This window comes from Bufo bufo, chromosome 2 (genome assembly GCF_905171765.1).
Source record: "Bufo bufo chromosome 2, aBufBuf1.1, whole genome shotgun sequence".
Lineage (NCBI taxonomy): Eukaryota > Metazoa > Chordata > Amphibia > Anura > Bufonidae > Bufo > Bufo bufo.
In genome coordinates, this window is record NC_053390.1 from 11,332,785 (window position 1) to 11,346,717 (window position 13,933).

The 13,933-nt window shown below is 53.8% G+C and overlaps 1 protein-coding gene across 1 annotated transcript; it reads right to left on the minus strand.

Moving 5' to 3' along the window:
* Positions 1–593: 593 nt before the first annotated feature.
* LOC120991998 (zinc finger protein 528-like) lies at positions 594–3,194 on the minus strand. Its single transcript, XM_040420764.1, has 3 exons — positions 3,140–3,194; positions 880–1,440; positions 594–616 (listed from the first exon to the last, which is right to left on the minus strand). Coding segments are annotated over exons 1-3 (597 nt in total). The 5' UTR covers positions 3,174–3,194; the 3' UTR covers positions 594–614.
* Between the last annotated feature and the right edge of the window lie 10,739 nt (positions 3,195–13,933).

The window sequence follows — 13,933 nt, forward strand, 5'->3', positions numbered from 1 at the left end:
AGGAGAAAAAGGACAGGCTCCTCCCAGTGTTACCAAGTCAGCGAAAATATCGGGGGACATAGAGGAGAAGAGAGCGGCGCCCCGGAATAATAGTAAGTGCAGTGAGATCACGGTGCGACGCTCTACATAGTCTGATAGTTATCTTACAATGTTTGGACTGATGAAAGGTCCTCTTTAATAGTAAGTGCCTCATCAAGTACCTCTTCACATAATGGCCAACATGGGTTACTGTGGGTATTTCTTTGTTATCAAATAACATCATTCTTTAATTGGAATCAAAATCAAAGTCTAAATTCTGGAATTGTGATCGTATCCTTTCTCTTCTGTGACTTCTCTCATGACTATCAAGATCTGATTTTTGCGTAAAACATTGCTCACATTCTGAACATGAATATTGCTTCTTTCCTGTATGAATTTTCACATTTCTAATAAGATCGAGTTTCTTTTTAAAACATTTCAATGAATTTGGCTTCTCTCCTGTGTGATCTAGCGCATGTGTAACCCAACTTTGTCTGTGTGTAAAACATTTCCCACATTCTGAACATGAATATCGTTTCTCTCCTGTGTGACGTTTCTCTCCTGTGTGACGTCTCTGATGTGTAACAAGATTTGATTTCTCTGTAAAACATTTCCCACATTCTGAACATGAATATCGTTTCTCTCCTGTGTGACTTCTCTGATGTGCATTAAGACCTGATTTCTGTGTAAAACAATTCCCACATTCTGAACATGAATACGGTTTCTCTCCTGTATGAATTCTCTTATGTATAATAAGTTTTGAGAGCTCACTAAAACATTTCCCACATTCTGAACATGAATGTGGTTTCTCTCCTGTGTGACTTCTCTGATGTGCATGAAGAGTTGAATTCTGTGAAAAACATTTCCCACATTCTGAACATGAATACGGTTTCTCTCCTGTATGAATTCTCTTATGTTTAACAAGACTTGAGTTCTCACTAAAACATCTCCCACATTCTGAACATGAATGCGGCTTCTCTCCTCTATGACGTATCACATGTTTAACAAGAGTTTGTCTAACTGTAAAACATTTCCCACATTCTGAACATGAATACGGCTTCTCTCCTGTGTGACTTCTCTCATGCCGAACAAGCTCCGATTTATATGCAAAATATTTCCCACATTTTGGACATGAAAACGGCTTCTCCCGTGTGCGAATTCTTCTGTCTGTAGAAAGACTTGATCTTTTTGTGATCTCTTGAAACCTTTCACCCCCTTTCTGACCAGCCCTTGTGGTAGCAATCTGTGATTGGTCAGAAGATTCCTCATGAACAGGGGGATTATATGACAGATCTGTACTGTGAAGTCCTGGATGTACATTAAGGTTTTCTCCTGAAGAGCACTGCATGTTGTCTTCATCTTCTACTTTATAATTTAGTGACAACATGAAGTTTCCCTCAGAATTCTTATGGGAATTTTCTGCTAAAGATACAAAATAAAATAAAAATGTTTTTAAAATCTAAATTATAGAGTCGACAAACTTCTAACATTCCTATTAAAGGGGTTTTCTCATCTCACTGTTACCAAGTCAAGAAAACCACCCGGCCGGGAAACAGCAGAGTGCTCCAGCGCCCACTGTTTCAGTAGCTTCCATTGCAGCACATAAAAGCTATGGAAACTGAAAAACACAGCAAACTATGCTGTATCTGAGTTAGAGAAACTGAAGCTTGCTGTGCTATCGTTTCCATATATCTCCCATGTGCCAGTGCTCTCTGCTGTTTACAGGTCGGCTGGTGGTCTAGACTGTGTCTCATCTTACATTAGTAACAGGAACATAAGACAACCCCTTAGGCTGGAAGAAGCCATTCACTTTGAATCCTCTCCCGGCTTTGGCTAAAAACAAACTGTGCAAAAACTGCACTTGTGATCCCAGCCTTATAAAGCTTCTACAACTTCCTGACAAAGTCCAGGATTCTGGTTTACAGTCGGTCCTGACTTTTATTACATACAGTAAATCATGACTTGATAAAACAAAAAAATCTGAAAAGCCGGACCTTGTCTGGAAATGAGCCCTGTTCTCTGCCAACACATTTTGCCCTTCAAGAATAACTGGACAAAATTTTACTACAATAAGGAGCATCATGGTTGGAGCTGCTTTGCTCCACAGGGTCTGGAGACCCGGCTACCATTGGGTGAACAATAGCTGGAGATTAGATCTGCTGCATGGTGACACACTTCTGTCTATCTCTATACCCCTACTGGTTGGCTTTTGTGTCACAATGGCGCATCTGGGTCTGCACATGACGGCTCTTACCTTGTGATATCAGAGGCTGGTGCTCCTCCATTACATGTCACTGCACACACGTGTATACACTGCACATGACGGCTCTTACTTTGTGATATAAGAGGCTGGTGCTCCTCCATTACATGTCACTGCACACACGTGTATACACTGCACATGACGGCTCTTACCCTGTGATATAAGAGGCTGGTGCTCCTCCATTACATGTCACTGCACACACGTGTATACACTGCACATGACGGGTCTTACCTTGTGATATAAGAGGCTGGTGTTCCTCCATTACATGTCACTGCACACACGTGTATACACTGCACATGACGGCTCTTACCTTGTGATATAAGAGGCTGGTGCTCCTCCATTACATGTCACTGCACACACGTGTATACACTGCACATGACGGCTCTTACCCTGTGATATAAGAGGCTGGTGCTCCTCCATTACATGTTACTGCACACACGTGTATACACTGCACATGACGGCTCTTACCTTGTGATATAAGAGGCTGGTGCTCCTCCATTACATGTCACTGCACACACGTGTATACACTGCACATGACGGGTCTTACCCTGTGATATAAGAGGCTGGTGCTCCTCCATTACATGTTACTGCACACACGTGTATACACTGCACATGACGGCTCTTACCTTGTGATATAAGAGGCTGGTGCTCCTCCATTACATGTCACTGCACACACGTGTACACACTGCACATGACGGCTCTTACCTTGTGATATAAGAGGCTGGTGCTCCTCCATTACATATCACTGCACACACGTGTATACACTGCACATGACGGCACTTACCTTGTGATATAAGAGGCTGGTGCTCCTCCATTACGTCACTGCACACACGTGTATACACTGCACATGACGGCTCTTACCTTGTGATATAAGAGGCTGGTGCTCCTCCATCATGGCCTCCTTGTACAGGTCCTTGTGTCCTTCTATATACTCCCACTCCTCCATGGAGAAATAGACAGTGACGTCCTGACACCTTATAGGAACCTGACAACACAATGACACCGTCATCACCCAGACCCCTCCAGTGCTTTTACTGGAGAATTTCCCAGCATTCCCAGCAGTGTCACCTCTCCAGTCAGCAGCTCCATCATCTTGTGGGTGAGTTCTAGGATCTTCTGCTCATGTATCAGGGGGTGAGGGGGAGGCTCTGTGATGGGGGGAGGGGTCCTGCTCCGCCCTCCTGACTCCTGGAGATGGATGATGGGAGTCACACAGTCCCCCGATGTCTTCTTCACTATTGTGTACTCCTGTGGATGGAGAGAGACACTTAGGGAATAAACCCTTCAGGGCCATGTGCTCTCCTCCGGCCCTCTCCTCCTGGTACAACGTGCCTACTTACCTCCTCATGGCTCCTACATCATGACTATTGGTCACTGGTCACATGACACATCACTCACCATACTGGTGGCTGATCTCCAGGTTCTCCATCACTTGGAAGGTCTGGAGGCCGTTCTCCAGGACCCTGGACTCTTCCTATCACTTCCTATGATGGATTCTCCTTCCCGATGTCTGACTTGTTACAGAATACAATAAAGAGGAGAGAAATCTAGAAAAGTTTACCTCTCCGCTCAGCAGGGAGATGATCTCCAAGGTGAGGTCTAATATTCTTCTGCTGATCTCCTTCCTGTCCATCCTTGGTGGTCGTTCAGGAGAAGAGGAGAGAACTGGAGGAGCTGGAGGCTTCTAGTACTGCAGGCGCCTTTATGAGAAGAGGAGAGGACATCATCCAGGGGACAAGACCAGATGTCACCTCCAGAACCGCACTTCCTGAGCCTGGAGGGGCCCCGCTTCTCAGAGCCCCCACCTAATGGATTCCAGGGGCCCCAACATGGAGATCTCTGGTGGCTCCACAGGAGATAAATGTCTGATAGATGCAGGTCCCACCTCTGGGCTGTGCTCAGCTGTGTCCAGAACTCCTAGAGAAGAGACTGGAGAGAGCTGAGCTCAGGCCGGGCCCCGCTCCATTCATTCTCCTCCTGGAGGCAGGGGCCCCTCACCAGGACAGCCAGGGGCCAGCGAATGATGACAACCCCCACTCTCCCCACTACTCCTCCCCCATCATACTAAGCTGAGGAGCGGAGAAGGATTCCTTGTGTGTAATGGAGGAGAATCTCCAGAGGTGACATGTCTGAGCTCTCCACCACACTGTCTCCTCACAGCTCATCTTACCTGCAGGCTGGAGGAATGGCTGATACCAGAGAGAACAAGAGCCCTGACTACCGACCAGGACCTGCCCAGTATCTGCTGCACTGCCAGAGCTGAAGGACCTGGGGTGACGTCACTGTCATGTGATCAGTGCAGGGGGCGGGGCTCAGCAGCGAATGATGACAACCCCCACTATCCCCACTACTCCTCCACCATCATACTAAGCTGAGGAGCGGAGAAGGATTCCTTGTGTGTAATGGAGGAGAATCTCCAGAGGTGACATGTCTGAGCTCTCCACCACACTGTCTCCTCACAGCTCATCTTACCTGCAGGCTGGAGGAATGGCTGATACCAGAGAGAACAAGAGCCCTGACTACCGACCAGGACCTGCCCAGTATCTGCTGCACTGCCGGAGCTGAAGGACCTGGGGTGACGTCACCGTCATGTGATCAGTGCAGGGGGCGGGGCTCAGGAGTGGAGAAGAGGTGGGAAAGGACCTGTGATGATGTCACCATCATGTGATCAGTGCGGGGGGCGTGGCTCAGCAGTGGAGAGGAGAAGAGGTGGTGAAGGTTGAAAAGAAAGGAAAAAGGTGCTCCCCCTGCGCTCCTGTTATTTGACCAGACAGATCTACCTGGATGGGGAGATCCCGCTGCTTACTGTCTAGTGAGGAGCTATTGTTCTCCTCAGAATAAAGTAATGAGAGAGGAGTATGTCACCCTTAGGTGATACAAGACAGATAGCGCTAGAGTGTGTGGTCAAGACAGCTGGTCCCATAAACAATACTAGCCTGGTATAATGCTGATAATGTTAGCAATGGTGTGGTACAATATTAGTAGTAGTATTGTTGTAATAGTGTATGTTAATTATCCTTTGGGTGGAAAGTCAAGCAGGAATAAAACTGAAAACTGACATAGGTTATGGCAGCAGTGTCACTACCTTATTATTCATCCGATGTCGGTTCCTCAGTTGGTGGTTTGATCTGAAGGAGTGGGAGTTGGTTGCTCTACGATTCTTCTGCTGGTCCTGTTCCTTTAAGACACGGCGTCCTCCTGGCTCACCTCCTAGCAGCAGCGCGGCCCCGGCCGGAAGCACGTGCAGCGTGAGGGAGCTTGTTGTTCTGTTGCCCGGGAAACCGTTGGTGGTGACGTCACCGCTTTGAGTACAGGAGCCTCCGTAGGACAAAAGACTTTTGTCCTACGGAGGCTCCTGTACTCAAAGCGGTGACGTCACCACCAACGGTTTCCCGGGCAACAGAACAACAAGCTCCCTCACGCTGCACGTGCTTCCGGCCGGGGCCGCGCTGCTGCTAGGAGGTGAGCCAGGAGGACGCCGTGTCTTAAAGGAACAGGACCAGCAGAAGAATCGTAGAGCAACCAACTCCCACTCCTTCAGATCAAACCACCAACTGAGGAACCGACATCGGATGAATAATAAGGTAGTGACACTGCTGCCATAACCTATGTCAGTTTTCAGTTTTATTCCTGCTTGACTTTCCACCCAAAGGATAATTAACATACACTATTACAACAATACTACTACTAATATTGTACCACACCATTGCTAACATTATCAGCATTATACCAGGCTAGTATTGTTTATGGGACCAGCTGTCTTGACCACACACTCTAGCGCTATCTGTCTTGTATCACCTAAGGGTGACATACTCCTCTCTCAGTGGTGGTGAAGGACCTGGGGGGTGATGTCGCGGTCATGTGATCAGTGGAGGGGGCGGGGCTCAGCAGTGACTACCGACCAGGACCTGCCCAGTATCTGCTGCACTGCCGGAGCTGAAGGACCTGTGGTGACGTCACTGTCACGTGATCAGTGCAGGGGGCGGGGCTCAGCAGTGGAGAGTAGAAGAGGTGGGGAAGGACTTGGGGTGACGTCACCGTCATGTGATCCGTACAGGGGGCGGGGCTCAGCAGTGACTACCGACCAGGACCTGCTGCACTGTCGGGAGATGCTAGAGTGGAGTTGTTAGAAGGAGGTCTGTGACGTCACTGGTCACATGCTCCTCCATGGTCACATGACTAAATGTGGGAAGTGCTGACAAACCCGGACTGCAGCAGCTTGTGGAGGGAGGAGGAGGGGCTGCAGTCCTGGAGTAGAGCATGGAGGTCATATATGAGGGGGGCAGTGGGGTTAATGGAGTGCAGGTGTATCTGTGAGGGGGGCTTAATGGGGTGTAAATCTGTGAGGGGGAGGCTTTATGGGCTGTAAATCTGTGAGGGGGGACTTTATGGGGTGTAAATCTGTGAGGGGGGGCTTTATGGGGTGTAAATCTGTGAGGGGGGCTTTATGGGGTGTAAATCTGTGAGGGGGGCTTTATGGGGTGTAAATCTGTGAGGGGGGCTTTATGGGGTGTAAATCTGTGAGGGGGGCTTTATGGGGTGTAAATCTGTGAGGGGGGCTTTATGGGGTGTAAATCTGTGAGGGGGGCTTTATGGGGTGTAAATCTGTGAGGGGGGGCTTTATGGGGTGTAAATTTGTGAGAGGGGGGCTTTATGGGGTGTAAATCTGTGAGGGGGCTTTATGGGGTGTAAATCTGTGAGGGGGGGCTTTATTGGGTGTAAATCTGTGAGGGGGGCTTTATGGGGTTTAAATCTGTGATGGGGGACTTTATGGGGTGTAAATCTGTGAGGGGGACTTTATGGGGTGTAAATCTGTGAGGAGGGGGCATGTGGTGTATTCTAGGGACATGAGGGTGCAGATATGGGGGGCTTTATGGGGTGTAAATCTGTGAGGAGGGGGCATGTGGTGTATTCTAGGGACATGAGGGTGCAGATATGGGGGGCTTTATGGGGTGTAAATCTGTGAGGAGGGGGCATGTGGTGTATTCTAGGGACATGAGGGTGAAGATCTGGGGGGGGGCTTTATGGGGTGTAAATCTGTGAGGAGGGGGCATGTGGTGTGTGGGACCCATGCAGATCAAACCAGGGGTCCTTGTACTTGTCCTGCTGTCTTCTAGAGTGGGGTGGCATGAGGAGTGGTCCTAGGACTTTTTAGTGTAGTCTCTAAAGTCAGGAGGCCGTCAGATGTAGTATGTTTATGGGGTATAGGAACTACACCGTCTGGAGTAGGGGGTGTTGCTGTGAATTAGCTCAGAGCAGTTACAGGGAATTGTACGGCAGGTCTCTCTGGAATGTGGCTCCTAGGTTTGGGCTTCATGTGGTGGTTTGGAGTTTAATGCCTCATCTTATATTTTCTACTTATGTGGCTGTGGTGACATGTTTGTGGTTTTGCACCCAATAGATCTTATTCCTAGTAGCTTAATGGCACAAGAGAGGGGTGTCCAGTCACTAAAGCCAGGAGAGAGGATCACTCCAGTGCTGGATCCTGTACAGACAGAGAGGAGCGCTCCAGGGCCGGGTCCTGTCCAGACGCAGAGCAGCGCTCCAGGGCCGGGTCCTGTCCAGACGCAGATGAGCGCTGCAGGGCCGGATCCTGTACAGACGGAGAGGAGCGCTCCAGGGCTGGATCCTGTCCAGACGCAGAGGAGCGCTCCAGGGCCGGATCCTGTCCAGACGCAGAGGAGCGCTCCAGGGCCGGATCCTGTCCAGACGCAGAGGAGCGCTCCAGGGCCGGGTCCTGTCCAGACGGAGAGGAGCGCTCCCAGGCCGGATCCTGTACAGACGGAGAGGAGCGCTCCAAGGCCGGATACTGTACAGACGTAGAGGAGCGCTCCCGGGCCGGGTCCTGTCCAGACGCAGAGGAGCGCTCCCAGGCCGGATACTGTACAGATGCAGAGGAGCGCTCCCGGGCCGGATCCTGTACAGACAAAGAGGAGCGCTCCCGGGCCGGATCCTGTACAGACGCAGAGGAGCGCTCCCGGGCCGGATCCTGTCCAGACGGAGAGGAGCACTCCCGGGCCGGATCCTGTCCAGACGGAGAGGAGCACTCCCGGGCCGGATCCTGTCCAGACGAAGAGGAGCGCTCCAGGGCCGGGTCCTGTCCAGATGCAGAGGAGCGCTGCAGGGCCGGATCCTGTACAGACGCAGAGGAGCGCTCCCGGGCCGGATCCTGTACAGACGCAGAGGAGCGCTCCCGGGCCGGATCCTGTACAGACGCAGAGGAGCGCTCCCGGGCCGGATCCTGTACAGATGCAGAGGAGCGCTCCCGGGCCGGATCCTGTACAGACGCAGAGGAGCGCTCCCGGGCCGGATCCTGTACAGACGCAGAGGAGCGCTCCTGGGCCGGATCCTGTACAGACGCAGAGGAGCGCTCCCGGGCCGGATCCTGTACAGACGCAGAGGAGCGCTCCCGGGCCGGATCCTGTACAGACGCAGAGGAGCGCTCCCAGGCCGGATCCTGTACAGACGCAGAGGAGCGCTCCCGGGCCGGATCCTGTACAGACGCAGAGGAGCGCTCCCGGGCCGGATCCTGTACAGACGCAGAGGAGCGCTCCCGGGCCGGATCCTGTACAGACGCAGAGGAGCGCTCCCGGGCCGGATCCTGTACAGACGGAGAGTAGCGCTCCTGGGCCGGATGTTGTACAGATGGAGAGGAGCTCTCCAGGGCCGGATCCTGTACAGACGGAGAGGAGCGCTCCAGGGCCGGGTCCTGTCCTGACGCAGAGGAGCGCTCCAGGGCCGGATTCTGTACAGACGCAGAGGAGCTCTCCAGGGCCGGATCCTGTACAGACGGAGAGGAGCGCTCCAGGGCCGGGTCCTGTCCTGACGCAGAGGAGCGCTCCCGGGCCGGATCCTGTACAGATGGAGAGGAGCGCTCCAGGGCCGGATCCTGTACAGACGGAGAGGAGCGCTGCAGGGCTGGATCCTGTACAGATGGAGAGTAGCGCTCCTGGGTTGGATCCTGTCCTGATGCAGAGGAGCGCTCCAGGGCCGGATCCTGTACAGACGCAGAGGAGCGCTCCAGGGCCGGATCCTGTCCAGACGGAGAGGAGCACTCCCGGGCCGGATCCTGTCCAGACGGAGAGGAGCACTCCCGGGCCGGATCCTGTCCAGACGAAGAGGAGCGCTCCAGGGCCGGGTCCTGTCCAGATGCAGAGGAGCGCTGCAGGGCCGGATCCTGTACAGACGCAGAGGAGCGCTCCCGGGCCGGATCCTGTACAGACGCAGAGGAGCGCTCCCGGGCCGGATCCTGTACAGACGCAGAGGAGCGCTCCCGGGCCGGATCCTGTACAGATGCAGAGGAGCGCTCCCGGGCCGGATCCTGTACAGACGCAGAGGAGCGCTCCCGGGCCGGATCCTGTACAGACGCAGAGGAGCGCTCCTGGGCCGGATCCTGTACAGACGCAGAGGAGCGCTCCCGGGCCGGATCCTGTACAGACGCAGAGGAGCGCTCCCGGGCCGGATCCTGTACAGACGCAGAGGAGCGCTCCCAGGCCGGATCCTGTACAGACGCAGAGGAGCGCTCCCGGGCCGGATCCTGTACAGACGCAGAGGAGCGCTCCAGGGCCGGGTCCTGTCCAGATGCAGAGGAGCGCTGCAGGGCCGGATCCTGTACAGACGCAGAGGAGCGCTCCCGGGCCGGATCCTGTACAGACGCAGAGGAGCGCTCCCGGGCCGGATCCTGTACAGACGCAGAGGAGCGCTCCCGGGCCGGATCCTGTACAGATGCAGAGGAGCGCTCCCGGGCCGGATCCTGTACAGACGCAGAGGAGCGCTCCCGGGCCGGATCCTGTACAGACGCAGAGGAGCGCTCCTGGGCCGGATCCTGTACAGACGCAGAGGAGCGCTCCCGGGCCGGATCCTGTACAGACGCAGAGGAGCGCTCCCGGGCCGGATCCTGTACAGACGCAGAGGAGCGCTCCCAGGCCGGATCCTGTACAGACGCAGAGGAGCGCTCCCGGGCCGGATCCTGTACAGACGCAGAGGAGCGCTCCCGGGCCGGATCCTGTACAGACGCAGAGGAGCGCTCCCGGGCCGGATCCTGTACAGACGCAGAGGAGCGCTCCCGGGCCGGATCCTGTACAGACGGAGAGTAGCGCTCCTGGGCCGGATGTTGTACAGATGGAGAGGAGCGCTCCAGGGCCGGATCCTGTACAGACGGAGAGGAGCGCTCCAGGGCCGGGTCCTGTCCTGACGCAGAGGAGCGCTCCAGGGCCGGATTCTGTACAGACGCAGAGGAGCTCTCCAGGGCCGGATCCTGTACAGACGGAGAGGAGCGCTCCAGGGCCGGGTCCTGTCCTGACGCAGAGGAGCGCTCCCGGGCCGGATCCTGTACAGATGGAGAGGAGCGCTCCAGGGCCGGATCCTGTACAGACGGAGAGGAGCGCTGCAGGGCTGGATCCTGTACAGATGGAGAGTAGCGCTCCTGGGTTGGATCCTGTCCTGATGCAGAGGAGCGCTCCAGGGCCGGATCCTGTACAGACGCAGAGGAGCGCTCCAGGGCCGGATCCTGTCCAGACGGAGAGGAGCACTCCCGGGCCGGATCCTGTCCAGACGGAGAGGAGCACTCCCGGGCCGGATCCTGTCCAGACGAAGAGGAGCGCTCCAGGGCCGGGTCCTGTCCAGATGCAGAGGAGCGCTGCAGGGCCGGATCCTGTACAGACGCAGAGGAGCGCTCCCGGGCCGGATCCTGTACAGACGCAGAGGAGCGCTCCCGGGCCGGATCCTGTACAGACGCAGAGGAGCGCTCCCGGGCCGGATCCTGTACAGATGCAGAGGAGCGCTCCCGGGCCGGATCCTGTACAGACGCAGAGGAGCGCTCCCGGGCCGGATCCTGTACAGACGCAGAGGAGCGCTCCCGGGCCGGATCCTGTACAGACGCAGAGGAGCGCTCCCGGGCCGGATCCTGTACAGACGCAGAGGAGCGCTCCCGGGCCGGATCCTGTACAGACGCAGAGGAGCGCTCCCAGGCCGGATCCTGTACAGACGCAGAGGAGCGCTCCCGGGCCGGATCCTGTACAGACGCAGAGGAGCGCTCCCGGGCCGGATCCTGTACAGACGCAGAGGAGCGCTCCCGGGCCGGATCCTGTACAGACGCAGAGGAGCGCTCCCGGGCCGGATCCTGTACAGACGGAGAGTAGCGCTCCTGGGCCGGATGTTGTACAGATGGAGAGGAGCTCTCCAGGGCCGGATCCTGTACAGACGGAGAGGAGCGCTCCAGGGCCGGGTCCTGTCCTGACGCAGAGGAGCGCTCCAGGGCCGGATTCTGTACAGACGCAGAGGAGCTCTCCAGGGCCGGATCCTGTACAGACGGAGAGGAGCGCTCCAGGGCCGGGTCCTGTCCTGACGCAGAGGAGCGCTCCCGGGCCGGATCCTGTACAGATGGAGAGGAGCGCTCCAGGGCCGGATCCTGTACAGACGGAGAGGAGCGCTGCAGGGCTGGATCCTGTACAGATGGAGAGTAGCGCTCCTGGGTTGGATCCTGTCCTGATGCAGAGGAGCGCTCCAGGGCCGGATCCTGTACAGACGGAGAGGAGCGCTCCCGGGCCGGATCCTGTACAGATGGAGAGGAGCGCATCCTGTACAGACGCAGAGGAGCGCTCCAGGGCCGGATCCTGTACAGACGGAGAGGAGCGCTGCAGGGCTGGATCCTGTACAGACGGAGAGGAGCGCTCCAGGACCGGGTCCTGTTGCTATAGAAATATTAATAGTTGTAGAAATATTAATATTAGAAATCCGCTTTCATCAGGCTTTGTGTAAGGAAAAGGTAAATCTCAGACACAGGTGTTACCATCTTGAATTCTTGCTGAGCACTCCCCCTTCCCCCTGCCGTCTGTTTCTTTTATTTACTCACAAAAGGTGTAAAAGGCCCTGCCCATAACAAGGATACAGGAAGTGATGACATACAGGAAGTGATGACATAGGAAGACAAGACACCATCATTTAGAATACCCTAGCCAGCTAAGAAACACATGTATACAATAACCTACCATTACCACTGGAGTTAATGTTATCCAGCCTTGCTCAGTGATCAATGCCAGATAAAGTTACTATGATCCTCATGCGTGTTTATTTACAGGACAACGTCATTATCTCCAGCGGCTGATCAGGCGCACTAGAGACAACAAACTCACGTTCCTTTTATTATATTGTTCTCTTAACAAATGCATCCACGCCAAGCCAATAAATCTGCGTCTTGCGCGGGGGCCCTAGCCGGCGTCCATACATCAGCCAACAAAACACTGCTCTGCTGAACACTTCAGTCTCCCCCGGCCCAGCGCATAGCACATGGACCATTCGCCAATGGAGACCTCTGCGCCCGGCAGCTGTGACAGGACATACACAGGAAGATATCCACTCCAATGGTTTACCCTGACACTGAGAGACATGATGACAATACACAATATATTAAATAGACATCCTAATAAAATTTCCACAACAGTCCCTCCTCTTTGTCATATGCTCCCCAGTGTCCCTCGACGAATCTCGATCTTCTTCTTTGAAAAAAAACAGTCTTGTCTATGAAAAGTCCAGAATCCATAAAACAAAACAGATGATGGAAAACAGAAAGTCAATCTTGACACGTAGCTTAAATCAAATCTTGACTCGGAGATTCTTTTCTTCGGGACCTGGCTCAGGAGGTGGTGTTTCGCGCTGGTTGCCGACTGGTTTGGAATCCTCTGCATCTGGTCCATGGTTTGGTCTTCAGGGCATCTTGTTCGGGCTTCGGTAATTCGGTCGATTAGACATCAGGAACATCTCACTCTTCATTCTTTGACTTAGTTGAGCAGCTTCTTGCAGTGACCCGTGTGGATCCAGTTGTCTCGTCCCTCGAACTTCACAGAGGTTGGCATCATCAGCAGCACCTGGAATGGCCCAAGATATCTCGGCTCTAGTCCCATCCTCGGATGTTTCTTTAGCATGACCCAATCACCTGGTTGACTAGAATGAACACTGGTTATTGAGTCTGGGTCCGGGAGAGACTCCCAAACCCGGTGGTGGACATCGGGTGGGGCTGCCTGGGGACATCCCTGATGGAATAAAGGGTTACAGCGGAACATTCGGGCCATGGACCGGCCGTGATTTTTACCTTCTATGCAAAAATCTGACCCAAGTACCGTCAAAGAAAAGGCAGTCGTGATGGTTCTCAACGTAATTCATTACTAGGTTAGAAAATTGATTGACAGTTGAGAGGTTAGAATGGTTAGTAAAAAGTTTAAAGATCATTGTTTTCTGCACCACTTTCCCCCTTTCTCATCGTCCTTAAAACCAGGATTCAACATGGTGCATCGTCTCAAGGTTAGATGGAGAGATGAGGGAGGGATATGAGAGAAAGAGAAAAACAACCCTGTCAGTAGTGGAGGTGGAAGTGACAGTTGGGGACTCACTTACCTCGGGTACTGGTTGTTTCAGTAGGCCCAGGTTTAGTGTATCCGTCCTGTTTCAACAAAGTCAGCCCAGATAGAGCCTCCTCTGCTTTCTGCATCAGATCCCTAAACTCAGTTTACCCCTCAGGCCAGGCGTACCTCACTTGGTTCTTCCGGATTGAAACTGGGTTCTGTACGTCCTGCTTAATTGCCATGATTGACTTTTGCAGCCACCATTGCGCTACCTACCTTCCAGAGGAATACTCCAATTAGTTCCCTTGGATCACCT